General features: G+C 39.1%; 2 protein-coding genes and 1 long non-coding RNA gene across 9 annotated transcripts in view; 1 reads left to right on the top strand and 2 right to left on the bottom strand.

Moving 5' to 3' along the window:
* LOC146488719 (uncharacterized) overlaps nucleotides 1-20,567 on the top strand; it is a 159,299-nt gene extending 138,732 nt beyond the window's left edge. Inside the window, exon 3 of the long non-coding RNA XR_014865311.1 lies at nucleotides 18,681-20,567. This is a non-coding gene — a long non-coding RNA (uncharacterized LOC146488719). The remainder of the gene's footprint in view (nucleotides 1-18,680) is intronic.
* LOC146488716 (ephrin type-A receptor 7-like) overlaps nucleotides 1-20,574 on the bottom strand; it is a 148,988-nt gene that overhangs the window by 113,715 nt on the left and 14,699 nt on the right. The window contains exon 2 of one of the 5 annotated variants that reach the window (XM_085113101.1): nucleotides 15,751-15,833. The gene's annotated coding sequence lies outside the window, so the exon portion shown is untranslated. Of the gene's footprint in view, nucleotides 1-15,746; nucleotides 16,066-20,574 lie in introns of those variants that run through there. The other 4 variants (XM_085113133.1, XM_085113139.1, XM_085113109.1 and 1 more) reach the window with 4 other exon arrangements.
* Nucleotides 1-20,574, bottom strand: part of LOC146488717 (ephrin type-A receptor 7-like) — a 115,351-nt gene that overhangs the window by 80,090 nt on the left and 14,687 nt on the right. For 2 of the 3 annotated variants that reach the window (XR_014865302.1, XM_085113076.1), the window contains exons 2-17: nucleotides 13,470-13,642; nucleotides 11,102-11,738; nucleotides 10,646-10,693; nucleotides 9,565-9,924; nucleotides 8,253-8,461; nucleotides 7,166-7,235; nucleotides 6,564-6,684; nucleotides 6,391-6,443; nucleotides 5,436-5,666; nucleotides 5,150-5,260; nucleotides 4,811-4,995; nucleotides 4,094-4,213; nucleotides 3,554-3,624; nucleotides 962-1,002; nucleotides 770-866; nucleotides 265-364 (exon numbers count right to left, since the gene is read on the bottom strand). Coding sequence is in view for 2 of the 3 variants with exons in the window: in XM_085113076.1 (XP_084969202.1) it covers nucleotides 265-364; nucleotides 770-866; nucleotides 962-1,002; nucleotides 3,554-3,624; nucleotides 4,094-4,213; nucleotides 4,811-4,995; nucleotides 5,150-5,260; nucleotides 5,436-5,666; nucleotides 6,391-6,443; nucleotides 6,564-6,684; nucleotides 7,166-7,235; nucleotides 8,253-8,461; nucleotides 9,565-9,924; nucleotides 10,646-10,693; nucleotides 11,102-11,738; nucleotides 13,470-13,619 (2,604 nt within the window). In the remaining variant the exon portion in view is untranslated. The remainder of the gene's footprint in view (nucleotides 1-264; nucleotides 365-769; nucleotides 867-961; nucleotides 1,003-3,553; nucleotides 3,625-4,093; nucleotides 4,214-4,810; nucleotides 4,996-5,149; nucleotides 5,261-5,435; nucleotides 5,667-6,390; nucleotides 6,444-6,563; nucleotides 6,685-7,165; nucleotides 7,236-8,252; nucleotides 8,462-9,564; nucleotides 9,925-10,645; nucleotides 10,694-11,101; nucleotides 11,739-13,469; nucleotides 13,643-20,574) is intronic. The other variant, XM_085113085.1, reaches the window with a different exon arrangement.

Here is a 20,574-nt window from a genome sequence, read left to right as displayed (position 1 = left end):
GTTTTGAGAAAAGGAAAAAACAAAGTTCATTAGTTACTGATATTCCTTTGCTCAAATCTGTGAAACTTCGAAGAGTATGTTACTTTCAAGTAGACTATTTTTGCAACCCGAATTAGAACACCAATTTGTAAGAAAACGAAATAGACACACTCACACAACTAAAGTTAAAGTCCAAGCAATGTTTTATTAAACACAACTGAAAAACTCTCGATCTTGATTTATTTGAGTAGTATGTTCCGTGTACCTACAAATCATTCCCCATACCTTCTGATCACTTATCAGTCTATTCACGGCTGCGCAGATCCACTGGAATGTAGGGCGATCCTCAGGTTTCTCCGACCAACATTCGGACATGATGGAAAACCTTTAAAAAATGGATCAAACTTTAATGAGAAATGCTGCTATGATAACGATGCTTCTTTTAACACTAGCCCTATTTCGTTTGTTTGACTTTGTGATAAGAGAGGAAGGAATTCTTTGTTTTTTGACACTAAGATACCGTTTTGTAGGTAATGCTGCAGTTTTCGGTGGAAATTGCGAGGTTAAAAATCGGTCAGTTACCCAACAAATCAATGAGCCAACCACCCAAACATTCAATCAGTCGGTCGGTCAGTCGGTTGCATTGTAGTTTTTTGGGGGTCAGTCGGCCCTCCAATAGTTTTGGTTGGTAATTCGGTCAGTCGGTCGGTCAGTCAGTCGGAACTCTTAGCTTTAAAAATACTGCTAACCTGAGAAATATGACATCTACCGTACAGCTCAAATGACTTACAGTTCCTCAGAAATATGGATTGGTCGTGGCATGCGATATCCGCTTTCCAGCAAAGACGCTACTTGTTTAGCCTTTATACCGGGGTATGGTGAATCACCTGTGAAATAGAAACAGCATCACTCTGATCTAATTACTTGCAGATTATGCGTTTTGTTTTTTCATAAACTGGGAATTCAAATGGTCTTCATTTACCTATTGTGAATACCTCCCACAAGACAATACCATATGACCACCTGTGACGGAGAGAAAACGAAACACTTTTAAGAGTTTTCAAAAAGCAACTTAAAATAAATGCATCATCAGATGGATAAATATGGTATCATTAGGTGTGTAGTATTGTGGGATATTTAGGGTTACAAGTAACATGTCTTTCCTTTATCAAAAGTAATTCAGTGCCTTTAAATGATATAAATACGTAACTTTAGACTGAAAACAGTTTTGAGTCGTGCCAAACGCGCAGTCTTTGAAGGGAAAGTCTGGAACGAGCGTGCGAGGATCCCGCGCGAAAATTTACACTTCAAGTCTCGCGGGATCGGGTTTTCTGTCTTTCTCGTTTTGCTCCGTTAATCTCAAGAAAAACAAAAACAACAACAACAACAACAACAAACAAACAAAAAAAAAACAAAACAAAAGAGACCGTGTTGCATTCTAGTGTACCAGCACTACGTGGAGCTAAAACCAAACGACTTTCAAGTACATTAAGGGATGTTACTAAAAGCGGGAACGTGGAGCCGGGAACGGGGAACGGGGAACGGGAGTCTGGGAACGACTGTACAGCGGAAATCCCTATAAGAATTCAAACTAGACAGTTCAGTCATTTATTTTTAGGTTTGCGGTTTGGGATCTAGCAGCACTTTTGCATGAACGCCGATCAAATTTCAATAAAATTACAATTCAGTGCCTTTGAAATCTACAACTGTACTTAAAAAGGCAAAATAGCCGATAAATTAACTCCTCGGCCAAAGGTTATATAAAAATGAGGGTTTAAACTCTTTTAACATTTTATAAAATATATTGATGTTAACTACTGTAATCACAGGTAAAACAAACTAACAAACAGCAAAATTACTACGAGATGAAATAAAATCTATCTCGCTCCCCAATCTGTGTAAGGAGCGAATTGACTACAAACAGATATTTATATCCGTTGTTTTAAAATAAGTCATATTGTAAAATATCTTACTTAACGATGTGCCAGATTCCCCAGTTAACGTGCTGAAAAAATAGAAAATATCAGAATAGCAGTACAATCTGGAACAATTAACATTAATTTTATAAAGGATGAGAAGCTTTATCAGCCTTCGATAGCCAATCGGAAGTCACTGTTCCCACGAAAAGCAAATATTGCATTGTTCTCTACACGCGCTGGAGAGTTGTAGATTTCAAAGGCACTGAATTGTAATTTTATTGAACTTTGATCGGCGATCGTGCGAAAGTGCTGCTAGATCCTAAAGAGTTAAAACCGCAAACCCAAAAATCAACTGTCTTTTGTTAAAATACCAGAGCATTTGAGTCACTAACGGTCAGCTTTTTTCCTCGCTGGGTTTGGATTATTTTACTTTTGCGTAATTGAGAAAAGTGTGTCTGCTTAATCCGAGCACAGTTCGCTCACCAACGAGTAGAGATGAAAGTAATTGCAAAATGTTTTGACTGACGAGGAATCAATGTATTCAATTATACCTAGGAAAGATTTGCAGCTATGTAAACGTCTGTGTAGCGAGAAGCTGAAAAGTGTAAAATTTCGAGTTCCGAGCTTCCCGTAAGATGACAGATTTTCGTAGACTATTTTTTAAAAAACCCAACTGTATATCCTTCAGTTACTTGCCTAGGCCTTCAAACTGACAAAGTATGAGCGAAATCGATTTTTTGACCCTGGCCACGATTTCTCTGATTCTTACTGACAATCACTCTAAATTCCTGTTATGAAACTTAACCCTGAATATCTGCCAAAAAAATCTGAGATAAACCTTAAAGGCGCTCTTTAAGTTGCATTAAATAGCCTATTTTGAATTCTTTTAGGGATTACCGCTGTACACTCGTTCCCAGACTCCCGTTCCCCGTTCCCCGTTCCCCGTTCCCGCTTTTAGTAACATCCTACATTAAGGACAATTATTATCAATCTGGTAAAACTTAAGACGTCAGTTTTAAATTACCAGGGTTTTGTACACATCCTACGCGAGAGTTTTAGACAACAGGGGTGCTTACCATTTACATAGAAAATATGGAAATTCAAGTCGGAAAATCAAATGGTACGCATCATTCCATTTGGAATACTTCTGAAATTATGGGCTTCTGGTCAAAGTGATGCAGTTTTATTGCTCCTTTTGAGATTTACAGGTGATGTTCATACATTTTATTTTTTGCATGTTATCCATCTTCTGTTAAGACAGGTTAAATCATTTCCTATTTATGCCAAAAATTTCCTCTATCACTCTATTAAAACTTAAGACGTCAGTTTTAAATTAACAGTGTTTCGTACATCACCCTGCTCGAGAGTTCTCTTTGTCTTTCTGGCTGGAACAGCCATCTCTCGCTATTCCCTTCACCTCTGTTTAAGGACGACCCCAAGATTATACGGCTCAAAGAAAATCCAATTTGCCTTTCTTTTATTGTTTACATAATTGAAACTATTAATAAAACAACAAATTTAAAAAAAAAATACAACTACGACATTTTTAAGTTAAGAAAAGAGATGTATTTCTGCTACGCTACAATCCGGCTGGTCGTACAATAGCGGCGTTCGATAGTGATAACCACTGCATGGCATAAATTAAAGTTACATACACGTCACTCATAGTGCTGGATTCACCACGGAATAGAGATTCAGGAGGCATCCACTTGACTGGAAGCCGAGCCTTAGAAGAAACGTAATCAGAACAATAATCATAATAATTATAATCATAATTATTTGTAGTCATAGTCAATCATCATAATGATCAAAGTAATAATCATAATGATAATCAGGGGAGGAAAAAGAACCAACGGATCGCAACTATCATTTAACTATAGTTTTTAATTTATTTTGACCAATCATCACCATTCAATTCAATCTATTATTTGTTCTTGTTAGAATATCGTCTACGCATCGCTTTTTCCCCCTTCCAATTCCTTTCCCTCCATTTCCTTTCGCTAGCTACTTTTAGTTTACAAAGTATTCCCAGATCAATTTCCGAAAAAGACCCGACGTTTCGTGTTGTTTTCACGAAAGTTGTAAACGTTCAAAGCCGGTCGGCTCGGGAAGAATCCTTCTCGTCCCCCCCCCCCCCCCCCCCCGGGTTGAATAGAGTTGAATAGGATTATGGTGGCATGAAAACCAAACAGTACCTGCGACGTTCGCACATAGATATCGGCATTCACGTCACGAGCAAGTCCAAAGTCTGAAATTTTACAAACTTTGTCTTCACCAACAAGAATGTTACGAGCAGCCAAATCGCGATGAACAATCTAGATACAAAATATAATGCAATATTACATAAAAGAGACTGTTTTGCAAGGGAAAAGTGGTAGAGTTAAGTTGGCTTATCAAATGTGGTGGATGAGTTTAGCCGGATGGAGAAAATTTCAAATGTCAAGCTCAGTCACATGTCTCAGTCATAAGTCATATTTGTATTCTCGATATCAAAGTGGATCTTGCTTGCCACGGAGGCTGTTGCGAAGGAATATACTAAACATTTCCATGTGAAAAAATCCCCCCTTACAATCCTCGTGTGCAAACTAGTTCCAGTTCAATACCGAGAATACGAATATGGTCTATTAAGAGTATGTAACGGCCATGTACCTCCTACACACTGTTGAATGCTGTAAAAACTAAAGCATACTAAAGAAAGGTAATGTCATTTTACTAGGTTCTTACTTCATGTTATATAAATTTTTTTGTTTAGTTTTAACTAGCTGGAAAATTTGAAAGTATATTAAGGACAATACACATCGTACCCATCTAAACTTACGATGATGATGATGGTGAAGATGATAACGATGACGTCAACAAAACGATTATCTTTCCAATCTTGTCATCAAGACTTTGAAATGGTGACATCTTACCTTCATTTTGGCCAGATAATTCATCCCATCGGCTATCATCCAAGCGAATGATAAAAGATCTTTCGAAGTAAGCCTTGATGTAGGGTTCTCTCCTGAATTATAACTGTCTGAGTGACCTCTGCTCTTTCTTAGGTACCCCAGTAAATCGCCGTACGGTAGATACTCTAGTACAATCAGAAGAGGGCCTATTGACGCACAATGAATCAGGGGAGTTTGAGATGCATGCCGCAGACACGTTGCATTGATAAAATAAGCAGTTTGCCAGGGGAAAAAGTTCAACCAAATATTACAGGAAAGAACGCTGGCGACGTTAACAAACAGTTTCACGAAATGACTTACCACCAAAAGTACAGCAGCCAATGAGCTTTAAGACGTGAGGATGAGGCTTGAGGCTTTTCATCACATTCAGTTCTGCAACCATGTCAACTTTGTCTTTTGGAGTTGTAGTATCTTTATTGACATAAGGGGGTAATAAAACAAAATTATTAATGGGGGAGGGGGAGAGATTCAATAGCACTCCATTAGTCAGAGAAACACTTCTCCCAAGCATGTTAATTGCTTGTCTACTAAAACGGCGGTACATTCAAAATCGACATTGTTTTTAAAAAAGGTATAAAGGTCTCACCTTTAAGGGATTTCACAGCCACAGTGTCGTTATCCATGGTCGCTTTAAAAACTTCACCAAAGTTGCCGCTTCCTAGTAGCCTCACAAACTTGATATCATTTCGTTCCAGTTCGAATGAGTAAATATTACTAATATCCATGTACTCAGCAGGTTGATGTACGATGTCATCCGAATTTGCTCTATGCATAACAACTTCCATGTGAATGTCTTCTGCTTCATGGGCAATATTCACTTGAAACAATGCAATCGTGATGTCAGAAATGACGAGAACGACAAAACGAACAAACAACTAGCCAGCAGAACAGGCGTTATTTTTTTGTGCGCTTTTCAGGCTTGCCGCGCCTCTACTCGCCTGAAAAACGCCAAAAATAACGCCTGTTCTGCAGGCAAGCAAACAACATACTTGTTTCGACAGAAACGAGTCTACAAAGGAAACGGTTTTGGAGGGACCATATACCAAGGTTACCTTTTTCTTTAAATGATGGTAATAGCTTTGATGCTCTTGAAATCTAAAATTTCGAAGCGGGAGTTGGGAGGTGGGGAAGGGGGAATGCGAGTTTTTCTGGAGTTCTTGAAGCCTTTTTCAGGCTTCAATAACGATATTACCCAGATATCGTCTGAACACATCGGAGCAATACATGTCTACTACTACGCCGATGATGCATGACAGTTTGGGATTTGGGATTCCGTCTTGCTATTAATTGAAAATGTTTTTCCAACTAGACACTTCTACATGACATGCTTATGTACTTCTTTTAATAATTCTAGATTAATCAACTAAATGACCTAATGTTCGAGCGCAAAAGATTTACATAACACCATTTTTTGGTCATTGTAGAGTTTGTATCCAACAGACCATTAATCCTCGTGCAATTGATATCATTATGACACTGGGCGCACATTTCAACTGCACACTACGCTGAGGACCTTTTCAACATGCAACGCTCCGGTTCACCTTTTGCAGCTTGCAAATCCCCCAATCTTTTCTCTAATCTGGCTTGAGTTTTTCTGCCAAGAAAAAAAAAAAAAAAAAAAAAAAAAAAGGTGGGATAATTCTAAAGAGCTCTGATGGATTGATCTACACTTTCAATAAGACCTTTAAGCTAAACAAAGAATGTGCACTATTACCTTTGTCGATAGATGCATGTACCAAGCAAGGTCAGCACAATCAAAATAATAACTCCAGACACGGTCACAGAAATGGCAATAACAGTGGCAGGGTTCGATGGAGTATTATCTGAAGAAAAGCCTTTTGCAAATTAGCAAAAGGATTAAGTCCAAATTAATAGAGATATCTTTCTTCAAGATTGTTTACCAAGGTCTTCTTTACCTACTTTCAGATATTGATTGATGGTACTTAATTAGGAAGGTCTAAATACGTTGAAATCGATGCAGCCATATTCAGTTGAATATTCCATTCCCGACCTCAAAAGGGATGAGTTGACGTAGAGGCTGGTATGAGGCCAACATAAAACGGATCACGTTTAGTGTGGTTTTACAGAAAAATATATCGTTAAATGTTGTTGCAATTACAATAATGACCCTTGCTCGCCAACGAGTCCTCAGTAGCTCAGAGGTTAGAGCATCCGATCTAGGACACAGAGGGTCGAGGGTTCAAAACCCATCTGGGGCTCAGACACTTTCTGTGTCCTCTTATGGTCGATTCTTTACGTCTCCCTTTATTTCCTTTATAATGCAATTACAATAGCCACTAATAAAAGTCAGCCAACCTGAACCATTTGGAATTTTAAACGTTTTTACACCAGGCGGTCCTGTTCCAAAGTTGTTCAGGGCAAACACCTGTAAAAAAATAAAAATAAAAACAATAACAGAGGGTCCAACGATCCAACGATCCAATCAACCAGCACATTAATCGGTTGGCCTGTCAGATTTGGGACGAGATTGACTTAGTTAGTCTTTCAGACTGGCGACGCGGTTTATTATTGTTAACAACATCTCAAGCCCTTTAAGGCCTGTGTAAAGGGTTTTAAAGAGAACAAACGGTTTATTTGAGATAACTTTAACAAAGCGAATGACACTGAACCAAAATTTGACAGATAGATAATAATAATAATAATAATAATAATAATAATAATAATAATAGAGCAAGAAAATCATAACCATAGAGATGAGTTGTCCATTAATTAGTAATCGAGAGATGAAGAGCGAGGAAAAAACTATGAAGTATGGTCGCTTAAGGTGGGAACTGAAGGAGCAATATAAATGATATGAGGTGCACCAGTATAATATTATCATGGATGTGCCAGGCGGCTGGTCGGAAGAGACAGAGATTAGTGTGCGATCACTGGTTGGGCGAAATACTACTCAAGTCTTAGAGAGAATGCAGAAGGGGGTTTTATCGGCGATGCTGAACATTGCAAGAACTTTCAAAGTAGTAACATGATAATGTTATATTATACCAAGATTGATAGACCAGCCATGAATAGTCATTTGTATGAGTTTTAGACTTTCAGACATCTAGACTATGACTTTTATATATGTATATATATTTTATATATTATTCACGTGCTATTTTAAGTTTCGCTTGGCTCACAGGTTACCCTATGCGCCCTGTGTTGCTTTCTGATACTGTGCAGACAGATAGTTTTACTGCGCATAATAACAATAAGTCAGATGACCTGCTGATAGCCATTTGGATTGTGGATTGGCGGATGGGGCACGAGGGAATCAAAATGAAAGAACTAAAAATGTTTATTCCATCATTCTCCCCACCCCCCCCCCCCCCCGCCTCCTCTATAGAAAGTGAAGTTCCCCTTTCAGGGATATTATCAACTTTATCAAAACCTTACAACTTACCCGAAATTCATAAGTTTTTCCCGAGGCTAGGTTCTTAATCTGCACTTCTTTGTTTTTTGTTATCAAGGTTTTGGTGTCAGAAGATTCATCCATTCTGAAGTATGTCACACGGTATCCTGTAATTTTGCCGTTTTTGCATTTAAGTTTCCATGACAACGCAATGGAACCATCGTCATCTAGAAGGGCAGCTACTTCCGGTTTTCCGGGAGCTATGGTTGGTAAAGAAATGGTTAATCAATGTCAATATTACCTTCCGAAATTGAACCTAAAACTATTTTATCTACAGAACAGTAATTTATTCTAGTACCTTCACTTCGGTCCCGGAACAATGGCTAATTACATGTTTTATAAAGCCATTTTACATATGGTGTCGTAAAGCCATAATTACTCTGCCAATCCCAACCAACGTAAGCATCGCAATGAACCAATCAAAATTCCAAGCAAAGGCATATTACCGGCGCCAAGTGCGGGATTTTCTGTGTGAGAAAGGCACGAGTGTTTTTGACTTTGATTCTTAATTATTGGGAAAGTGGCGCGAGTAAACTAGAGTTGACTTTCGACAGTAGACTGAAAACCGCTCTAATAACGAGATAGCAAGTACAGAGAGACGTTTAAAACAGCCGTGTCAGTATACAAGCGGTTATTAACAAGAACTCTGTACATTATACAATTGATTCATGCGTCGACAGCGTGCCTCATCGAGATATGAAGCACGCGGGAAGTTTGGCGAGCACGAAAGATGCGTAAGAGTTGCTCGAGGCGTAGCCGAGAGCAACTCTAGCTTCTTAAAGAACTTAAAGAACTTAAGTTTTCCTCCTGAGTTTGAATGCACGAAGTAACTCGCGAAAATTTTGTTTCTCGAGGCATTTGTTTGCTGACGTCATCAGCGTGCTCAATAGGAATATGAAGCACGCTCGTGCAATTGAATTTGATTGCACGAATTTACTAGCTATGTTATAAAGGAAGATAGAATTAAGGTAGAATAATGAGGGTGGTGATGACATATTTTTAAGGCGAGAAAGCAGTAAATAACTCCAGCGACCGTTCAATTTTTATGGGATTTTTCTTTTTTTTTTTGGGGGGGGGGGGGGGGAGAGGGGCCTCGCGCAAAATTCTGAGATTAAGAAGAATGAAATTTTCACAAATTGATGTGAAATTCTTCTTCTTTATTCACGAAATATGAACATTTATTGTATCCTAAAACAGTTCCAAAGTAAAAAATAACGGTCCCTTGCCTGTATCTAAAGTTATGGCCAGCCGGCATTATAATTCTACATCGCATCGTGGGTATTTTAGCACCTTTATAACTTACCAGTTCCGTTAGTCCTCAGGTTTACTAATGCAAAGTTTCCCTTGACGCCGTGATTCCTTTCAGCCACTTTACTGACTCTGTTCTTGGCGCTAATTTTGCAGGTGTAGTTTACAAAGGAAGCCAGATTGGTTATTGTTATATTTGTCGTGTTTAAGTCTTCCGTCTGTGATAGATAGCTGACTTTACTGTCACATGCTTCGTCATCACAACTCTTGCCATAATAGTCGCATGATTTTTGGCACTCAATGTCGTAAAGCACGTCAGTTTCAGTACCAATGGCAGCAGGAGGTGACCAAGATATGACAGCTGAGTTTTGATTTACGAATGACGCAACCACATCTCTTACTTCAGATGGTATGACTTCATGTAAAAAAACAAGGACACACTGGCATAACCATTGGGACAGGACTCTTTACTCGTGCAAGTCGCTAAAACGCGGTGAGATTCAAAGCAACAGCGCCCATGAGCCTGGTTTTCACTAGCGTCAAATTTGACATTTCAAACATTAAGCTGAAACGAACTCAACTAAAAAAACAGATACAAGGTTATTTTATTATTTTCATTAGCACGGGCCTAAATCATTTTTTACACCTGTGCTAGTGCATGCCTGCCTAATTGGAAACCAAACCTTACTCTTCTTTTACTGTGCCTTCAGTTGTGATACCGTTATCCAGGTTTAAAAGGGTGACCCAACAAGATAGCATAAACGCAAATACAGGAAGAAAGGATGTTTTTTTTGTTTTTTTTGCCTTTACGTCGAACCATGCCAAGTAATAGGTCAATTTAACATCTTACGCTTATAGTAATTCTGCTTTCGTTTCACGTGTCATCCAGTCTTAAATAACCATGATGGACAAAGAGTGGCATCTAATTTTCCAACACTTATAATATACTTTTTCTTCTTTAAGATGCGCTTCGCGAATTGCAGATTTTATATACGGGGTATAACACCATCCCCTTTTAAAAAGTTCTAATCTCGGAAAATTTATTTTAGATCATTTTATTTCAACAGCAGACCCACATCACGGTCAAGCGAACGGACACGACAGAGGTAATTATAAACGATCAACTGATGACCTACCAGTGCAGTTAAACCCCTCTCCGTCATTGTACGTGCCAGGTGAACATTCTAACATTTCAGAACAAAAAAAAAAAAAAAAAAACGAAAGAGTGTCACATTAAGGCAGAATACGCGTAGTTACCTTACCAAATTAAGCTGTAGCCGTAAAACCGATGCGTACAATGCATGTTAATGAGTTTCAAGTAGCGGTGTATCATTCGTCAAGTTATGATATTAAACATCGTTCTGATGCTTATCAATGGAATTTGTACCGTGACGTTTATCATGAGGCACTTCTGTATGTCCCTCTGGCGTTCGTGTTACTGAACCACGTTCCACTATATAATTCGATTGCATAGCCACCCGCTCTAGAGAAAAATGCGTGAACAAAACAGACGCCGAAACAGTATTCTACAACCCACCGGGAATGCGGGAGGGAACATTCTTTCGATACAAAACAAACGAAAAGAAACATACCACTGCATATCCCTCCAGTGTTCTCCCTGTTTTCCTTACAAAGACACTGTATTCCTTCAAGCAGACTCGTGTTCCATTCACCACTGCTTTCACAAAGAACAGTTATACTGCCCTGCACAGCTTGGACGGAATCTGTCGTACATTTTCCTTCAACTGGAACTGATCGCAAGTTTCCTAACGGAGGTAATGTTTCCGGGAGAGAGACTAAGCTGTCTTTAAGGGTTTTTCCAACACAAACATCGTAAGAAACTTTCACGGAATACAATCTTCTACAACCACCTTGGTCGTGAAATCCCAGCGCAATAAATTTGCTGTTTACGTGAAGAGGTATTGTTAATGAGTGGTCCGCGTTTTGCGGATGCTTGTAAGTGGCAAATCTTCTATACGAACTATAGCTGGTAATGGGGTCAGGTATGGCGATTGTTGTGTTTGATTCCCAGACATAAGCAGAAAAAGAATTGTTACAGAAGTTGTACGGTTGACGATCACGACACGCAATTGTATGATACCCGACAGTAACATCCAATCGTTTTCCTTCTCTAACTGGAATGATCCCACTTCGTAACCAGTTGTTTGGAAGAGAAGAGGAGATAAGATCACACGTGGTATAATAATTCCCCGATGCTGTGTGTTTCCACTAAAAGAAAGAAGATAAAAAAAACTAACTTTGAACAACAACAAGTTATTTTTCACAAGGACCCAAATTTAACTTAACATGTTTCAAGGCAATCTAAAATAATGTTTCGCCTTAGAGCCCTCCCTCTAATGTGTACTCCCCATTGAATGTCGTTCATTTATTAGCATCCCAGTAACGATGCCTGGTATGATAATAGAAACTGCTCGGCTGTCATTTAACTTCCGGCGGAGTGTCCGTATCTGGCATATGTTCCAATCCTAGCAGTATGCAGGATGTTTGTCCCATGAACCTACAGTTTATGGCCTCAGCTCCCACGAGTCTCCTGTAGCTCAGTGGTAGAGCATCCGAACTAGTAATGGGAAGGTCTTAGGCTTGACGCCTGATAGGAGCACTCGGATTTTTTTTTTCCGAGTATGCCTATGTCACTTACTGATTGATTCATCATTCTCATTTATTCACCAGTTGGAATCAAGTGAACAAAACCAATGCAAAAATAACTTTGAGCGTAAAAAAAAAAAAAAAAAAACTATCGTAACTCGTTAAATAGCCGATCCCGTCTTTAATATTTACCTACAGTGTACATAATGTTTTGATTTTTTCAATCCCCCAAGTCACGGCACATAAACATGTAAAGTCGAACCTCTCCTTACGGACACCTCTGTAATACCGACACTTCTCTAATACGTACAGTTCACTTGGTCCCGGGCAAATGCCCATTACATTCTTTGTAAAACGGACCCTCTATAATACGGACAACGGACACGAAATCTTGGCCCCAGAGAGAAAATTCACACAAACCTCTTTATTACGGACACTCCAGTGATGACAATTCTTATTCAACACGATTTCCTGTTTGTCGTTACATTACAGACTTCTTTAACGCAAAATGAATCAATAACAAAGAATTTTCATTAAATACTCTACTATGTTAGCTTTCGCTACACTTGTTACTGTTCTATAATATGTTACTGTTCGGAAACTGTATTAGAGTTTGCCAAATGTTTTTGGAATTGTACAGCTTGTATTGTAATGATTTGTACTTCAATGAATTGTTTGAGCCGGTTTTGACTTAAAGAACACTCAATACCATCAATGGAGCCTTGAAAGTGACGTAATATTCATGACCTCTATAAAGCGGACACCTCTCTAATAGTCGGACACTTTCGGCTCTGTCCCTTCGGTGTCCGTATTAGAGAGGTTCGACTGTAGTTTAGTTTAGGTGATCTTTCCACACAGCACTGCCGTGTTTGCGAGAGAACATGGAAAGGCGGAATTAAGCACGAGGTGACCTTTTTATGTGATTTTCTTACTCTTTCTCGGTTGTACTTATATTTATAGCGACCTTAAATACGTGTAGGTACATTAATTAATTTTTTACCATGTCTATTAGATATGGTAACCCTTTTATGGACAAAATGGGCGCTGCTACTATAACCTTTCTTCTTTCTTTCATATATGCCTCCCTCCATTTCGTCTAGCTTAGAACTCCCGTGTTAATAATTAATGGTTTCTACAAGTTGTTTAGGCCAAAAACAAAGCATTCTAAAAAACGGACCAAACATTGTCCCTCGGATGAAGGTGAAGTTCGGGCAGGAGAAAAGGGTGCATCCGTAAGTATTGCCAACTGTTTGCCTTTTTTCGAGACCTGCACAGGACAACAAAATTAAACTGAGAGGACATTTTGAAGAAGGTAACACGTGGGAAGTGGGTACACTGGAAGCAGAAACTAACCGCGGGGGATTTGACTGGAATCCGGTCCCAGGTCCACACCGTGTCACACGAATTGCATTCTGGTCTTTGCATCAGCACCACTTTGTCGGATGAAACCCAAGATACAAAGGTCAAGGAAGTGCAGATAGCAATCCACAAACGCTTCATCATCGTCGGCTTGAATTACATGGACTCTGAAAAAAGAAGAGGAGCTTCATTAGGTTAAAAGTTTTCAGCCCTTTCAATATAACTTCTTGAGTTTCTCGTGCTGGGCGTAATACCTACAGTTCATCGTTCAAGAAATCAGATTATTTTTTCCTCTGTTCCTGAGCGAATGGTGGCATCCTGGAAATCCTACCATGTGATTGGTCCCAGGAACGGGCATAATTTTTCTATCTCTTGACCATGATCCTGGTAACCAAGAACGCTAACTAGTGAGAGAAGAAGTGAGAAGTTGCAATTTGCGTTAAGCATCGTATCGTTGTCTGCAGTGGTGTTATTGAAATTTCTCGTTGAAATGTTACAGTGAAATTGTTTATTCAGATGAAGCAGACAAAGAAAACTTCTTCACCATGATTTGGTCTAACCGTGGCACAGTATTTTTCCTACGCGGACCGACCCTTGCCGGTAAATAACCTGTATATATTTTTTTTCTAAATTATATTCTATAAATATGCATTCGCGCTGCAGATTCAAAAAGGACGCCGCAAGTAAAAGTAAAAGTAAATTTTGTTAATATTCATTTATTTAGGATTTGAGCTCTGTATTCAGTAGTTGATAGGTTTACTAAACTTGAACAACTGCTTCCGTTTTTCCTCACAGGTTTCCTTGCTACTCACCAGAAAGGTTAATAAACCTCTTACTGGCAAGTCTTCTATTTCGCATGTTATCATACTACAGTCGGACCTCTATTAAGCGGCCACCTATTAAGCGGCCACCCTCCATTAAGCGGCCACTTTCCAAAGTCCCGAATTACTATTTGGTCAGTAAAGTGCTGTATTCGATACCTCTATTCAACGGCCAACCTCTATTAAGCGGCCAGTTTTCAAAGTCCCCAGGGTGGCCGCTTAATAGAGGTCCGACTGTATTTTGCACTAGTAGGCATTGTTTTTTCTGGCATTTTCATCTTTACATTTTACAGCCAAAATATTATACCAAATCGCTATAAAACCCTGTGTTGGATCGGCTTTGCTTCACATTTTCTTTGTCTTATCTGTTTAGTCTATCAGGGTTATTGTTCAAAGTTGCTCGCTACAGTTTGTTGTTGAAATCCTTCTCCCTCCCCTACCCCGTGTGAAACTATGTTGCCTTGGGCACCCCTACCCCCGAGATTCAGACCTAATTCCATGCTTTGTGACAAGACCCCAACAAAATGTTGAGAGATGCCAGATTTTTTACAGACCTGGCTGTAAGTTTTGATCTCGGGTAATTAAACATCGCCTTGTGTTGGTCGCCTCTCTGAAACGAAACTAAGAGCCGTCTCACAGTCTAAAACTAAAACAAGAAAGGTTCAACTCTTCTTCTGTTTGCTGTCTTCATGACTTCTTTCACTTGCTCACGTCCAGGTTGATAAGCAATTGTCTGAGTAACTTGAAGATTCGCTCACCATTTATTAGCTTTAGTGGCATGGATGTCAACAGTTATTTTGATAATATCTTTAAAAAAATCGTACGTAATCACCACTGACCTCAATAGTTCTCTAAATCTCATTCAATTTCTATGATCTCCTATTTCCCATTTCCATTATCCCATTCCCCATTCACCGTTTTAGTAACACCCTCTTTTTCTTGCTCCCTTCAGTTACCAGACGTATCAAACTGCCGATGAATTTTTTGAGTGTTACGCAAGGAACCAGAACGAAGTAACATTATAGAAACAGTTGATTATCACATCTCGCTCAGCAATGCAAATCATGCGATGATTCAGTCAAGGGCCTTCCTGTGAATGTTAGGATAATTTGCGTTGCATCGGAGAATTAATCATATCGTCACTTAAGAACAGTGCATGAACAGGCCCACAAGCTGTACCTCAGTTTCTGGTTTGAATTGGATTTAGCCGTTAAATACATGTACTGCTTCAAATGTTTCTTCCCAGGTTAATACAGAATTGGTAAAATTATTCATTGCTATTACTTCCAATTTCACTGTTCAATATTACACGGACCAGATACTATTGGCACTTTCACACTCATGTACCAACACGGAAGCGAAGAAGCGTAAACGGAACATATAGGCTCAATATTTTCCAGTGATTAGTGGAATGTAGGTTACTGACGAAAGCGAAAGCAAAATTGTGAACTTACCGACTGAAGACGCGATTTTCTGTCTCCTAATCCCTAGTTATCAATCACCAGTGTGGCACGTAAGATGGCATTGAGAGTTACTCCTAGCTTGTAAAACGTTTGTGGATGAAAATTTCGTCAAAAACGTGAACTACCTCTTTGCAAACAGACCGAAAGGAAATGTGGGTCACGAACTTACCTTAAGTTACATTGCTCAAACAAGCCAGCCCCCCGGGGGACTCGGGAATGTTTCCGTCGTAAATATATGGTGGTTGTGTTTATTTCATTTACTCATATGTACAATTGTAGGAATAAAAGTGTTCACAAGTTGTTTCGTGAGTTGGACGCGCAATCGATCAAATGTCTTCTCGTTCAAAACACTTATTTAGTAAGTCACTAGTCATGCGACGCTGTGCAGCTCTCAGCCGGAACAACATGGTTGAAAAACTATAACGGAAAGAAAAACGAACAAACAACAGGAACAATGGGCCCTTGCCCTGAAACAATAGAGCTGCGTGATACTGACAGGTCTAACGAAATTAGTGGTTCTAATTCTAAATAGCTGCTGGCAATCTGATCATTTAATTGCAATTGTGATTGTGGGCGCCATACGGCGGATTGAATGGAAACGCCGTAGGAGAGTAGGAGAGAAGGAACTTAATGAAAACAATGCAATTGTCGAGATCTAACTGCGCCATCTTGGTTTGTAATGACGAGCAAAACGAGAGGAAAGCGCCACAAGTACCGTGGGGGTAATAATCAGGGGAGAAGGGCTCTCTCCTCCACATGGGCCTCTTTCGCTCTCGAAAAGAGACAAATAAGGGACTGGAGAGAGTGAAATAACGCGCGGGACCTTCCCATTTCCGACTTTTCGCTCCTTTTTTAGAAAGGAGCCTCTGGGGAGGAGAGAGGGGGAAGGAGCAAGAAATAATACTCAAACCGGTCTTTCTCTCACTCGCTCCCCTCGGTAATTTTGGCGATCTCCCCACGTTACGCTCGTCATTGAAAATCAGATCGACAAAATTACACCAGAACTTTCGAAACAAGTTATACGAGACAGAGCCAGGCGGCTTGGTGGTGCAAGTGATCCAACTGATCTCTCGTCAATTTTGTGGGTTATTATGAGGTGTGCGGAGCCCGAAATGCGAGACAACTGATTAGCTACCGTTAATCATAGTTAATTGAGGGACTGGTTATGAAACCTTGCATTGACAACAATTGTGCTGTAATTTATGTTGAAAGGGCCGCGACCGTGCACAATCCTTAGTTTCAATGTTCACACTATAGTTGAATATGTTAACAGGAATATTTCTATTGGTCAGTTGTTCCAACACATTTCAAAATCTATTGTGGTTTGTGCACGTTCAAGGCCAAAAATGCTAACAGAAATATAACAAAGAAGTTTGTCGGGCTTCATAACCATTGCCTTTTTATTACCTATACGTCAATTTATTATGAGGCAAATGTATTGGCTCAGACTGGGAGGACCACTTTGTGTTCATGATCATGATGATCTTCCGGTGGATAAAAAAAATAGACAAAATGACCTTTTTCTAGAGATTTATGACGTATCTGCTTTCCTGATTGCTATTCGAGGTTTTCCTGTTGTCAGTGAAGACGGTTGGTTATTTTCGTGATTATTCTGACCCATACACTTTTTTTTCTAATAAAAACTTTTTTTAAAGTATGTTGAGGCTGAGATTTAGCTGAACATTTTAACAACATACTAAGAAAATACCCCAGGCTGAGAATCCGTTAAGAGCGTCTTTATTTGAAAACGGTTCAAGTAAAAAAAATCGTAGTCTATACAATCCACATTACCGCGACTATTGCTAGCTGTTGTTCTTTGATGGTCTCCAGGTATGATGTATGCATCGATTTATTGAAGTGCTATTACATCTTAAGAACGTTTCCAAGCTCAAATTGCAAAATAAATAAGGAACGTTGCCTCAGCCTCAAACTTAGACGTTCTTAATAAGGGAAATAAAGTGTACTTGCGACAAGGGAGCTAATGCTGCTCGTAAAGGTCCACTTTGGCGATCGGCAAGGACGACACGACATCCGTACAAAGAATGATTTCCGCAATCCAGCTACGGAAAATCAAACCTAATATGTTTAAATAAGGGCTTCGTGCTGACAACGGATATTGTTTGTCTTAGCAATGGTTTAACTTTTTATTTATTCAGTTCAATTCTGATAGCAATCAAGCTTAAGACGATTTCGTTTGTCCTTAATCCTGATGGCCAAAAGTACGTTTCCATAAACATAAAAATTGAATTATCAGTATTGTTCCTGGATTCACGGATAACCACTGCATGTATGAATGGCTCGTATAATTGATATAAATCCGGTAAAGGAAGAGTTTTCCATTTCAATCGATTTCCAATTTATCTGCCAGTTCCACTTCCTGTCTAACCTCGTCTCTGACAAGGAACGTCAAGAATTTACAATGGGCGAAAAAGTCCGAACTTTCATTTATTCTCGTCTAGCAGTTTTCGTCAGTATTTGTGTTTCAGGAGGATATTTTATCGTACGCATAACAAGGTCTCGACATAAACTGAATAAAGCCGATTTTGTCTCGCTACACAGACGCTGTGGCTTAGACTTCAAGTACTACCGCTTATAATCTGTCCCAGAATGATTCGCGAAAGTTAAAGCGCTCGAAGCTTTAGAGCGTTTGTATCTGCGGTGATGCGCATCCATTGCATGAAATGGCCTAAAATGATCTCAGAAAATCAAACTGGTATTGGCTTTAAAGGACGCCATAACAATAATGATAGCTCCGCAAAATAACTTTATTTTGCCAAAGATATGCGACAAAAACGTGTCGTAATAATACAATGCACAAAAATGCGTTATTAAATAACGTCCACAAACTTATTAGAAAATCAAACTGTAACAACAAGTCGCTATCTGACGGATATATTATCGGGACTCACTTTCTCCTCAAGGCTTCTCAAAGGACAACGCGAAGACGCCGCTTTCAACATATCAGCAACGTGACCTGAGGGAGCCAAGACGCCTAGTGGCATTTACATTGATTAAAATTTTGATTTTTGTAGATTTTAAGGTCGCGTGACCTGCTAACTTTGCAGCTGTAAACTCTTCTATTTCCTTCACTACATTGAGCTAACCTAATCCTATTGGTTGCCTAGCATACTGAGAGGCTACCTGTCAAAATGCCAATTTGACTGTTTATGGCAAACACTAGCCTTAACCCTCTCACTCCCAAGAGTTCCATATGGCACAAGAAGTCATTACTTGCTCAATATTGGGTCAATTTGTATAAAATTTGGACACCAAACAGATCTTGGCGAGATCTGCACAAGGGAAGCATAAAATCTTACCCCCCCCCCCCTCCTACATAAGACGTGATTAACCACCCCTCCAGTTTTTGTAACTTTTTCCTCTTACACTTTTAAGACCAAGTCACCATTTGACAAGAAACTATGTGCTGAGATCTGCAAATTAAGCTATAGTTTAGGGATATACCCAGTGTATACGAGAAGTGAGATGCATTTTAAGGTTTTTGTTTTCTCGTTTTAAACACTTTTCATTCTTTTCTGTTACTAACTTTGTCTTAGCTGGAATGATTTATTCAATGCCACAGATAAAACCTTTGCCGTTTTACAAAAATACGACATTTCCCATGGGAGTGAAAGGGTTAAGTAACTAAGCTCACTCGCTCTGAATTGATCGTGATGTCAGTGCTCACTATATATAGACCTTCCTTTAATATCACAGTAATTTGAACTTTCGATGGAGGCCATTTAACAAAAAAACCTTAGTAATTATAAAAGGCCACGTTTGAGAGTCTTGTCTCTTAAAATAGCGAAAATATAGCTCCGTAAATCAAAGAATTTTTGCAGTCGGGCAAAACTTGCCCGTTTCCATTCGAAACGGTCTATAAAATTATCAGACTTTACAACACTATGTCTTAGCTATTTTAAAAGACAAGACTATCAAACTTGGCCATTTTACTAATTTTAAGGTGCTCTTTTCAGCAGTGTCAATGGGTTTCCTCACGCACCTAATCTACATCGACATTTTTAATTACCGTGATAAACTTAACGAGAATAAATTGCAGGCAGTCCTGGAACGCCTACACTGACCAAAGCTTATAAACATGAAAATAAGATAAAAACTTACAAGTGAACACATAGTCCAACACTTAAAATACATCGTGGTTTTTCTGTTCCCTAACAAACATCTCTGAATATAATACTATCTTAAATTAATACAGGATAGACAACTGACATACTTACGCGTATTCAATTACGCTACTGGGTAGTTAAAGCGACACTTGATAAAAAAATATTTTTTGGCTACTCAAAGCGGGGCTTAAAAAGCTAATACCGCCCCTTTATACTAAGCAAGAAGAAATTTCATTTTACTATTATCTACTGTTATCTAAGGTAAGAAGCTAAATGGGAGCTAAGGGGAGCAGGGTTGGCGCAGTGGTAGAGCACTCGCCTCCCACCAATGTGGCCCGGGGTCGATTCCCGGACTCGGCGTCATAAGTGGGTTGACTTTGTTGGTTCTCTATTCTGCTCTGAGAGGTTTTTCTCCGGGTACTCCGGTTTTCCCCTCTCCTCAAAAACTAACATTTGATTTGATTTGATTTGTGTTGTGTTTAGTTGAGTTGATTTGAATTGCTTTGATTTAAAAGGGGATACCCTCGTTAGGGATAACCTCTGGTATCTCCTGTTCATGGTATCGATGTTTACATTGATCAGATTGAATAAAGCCTTATTATTATTATTATTATTATTATTATTATTATTATTATTATTATTATTGTTATTATTATTATTATTATTATTATTATTAAATCCAAACTCTAAG

The sequence above is a fragment of the Pavona decussata genome, unplaced genomic scaffold (assembly GCF_977016875.1).
Source record: "Pavona decussata unplaced genomic scaffold, jaPavDecu1.1 SCAFFOLD_8, whole genome shotgun sequence".
Lineage (NCBI taxonomy): Eukaryota > Metazoa > Cnidaria > Anthozoa > Scleractinia > Agariciidae > Pavona > Pavona decussata.
This window is presented reverse-complemented; position numbering and strand designations above follow the sequence as displayed.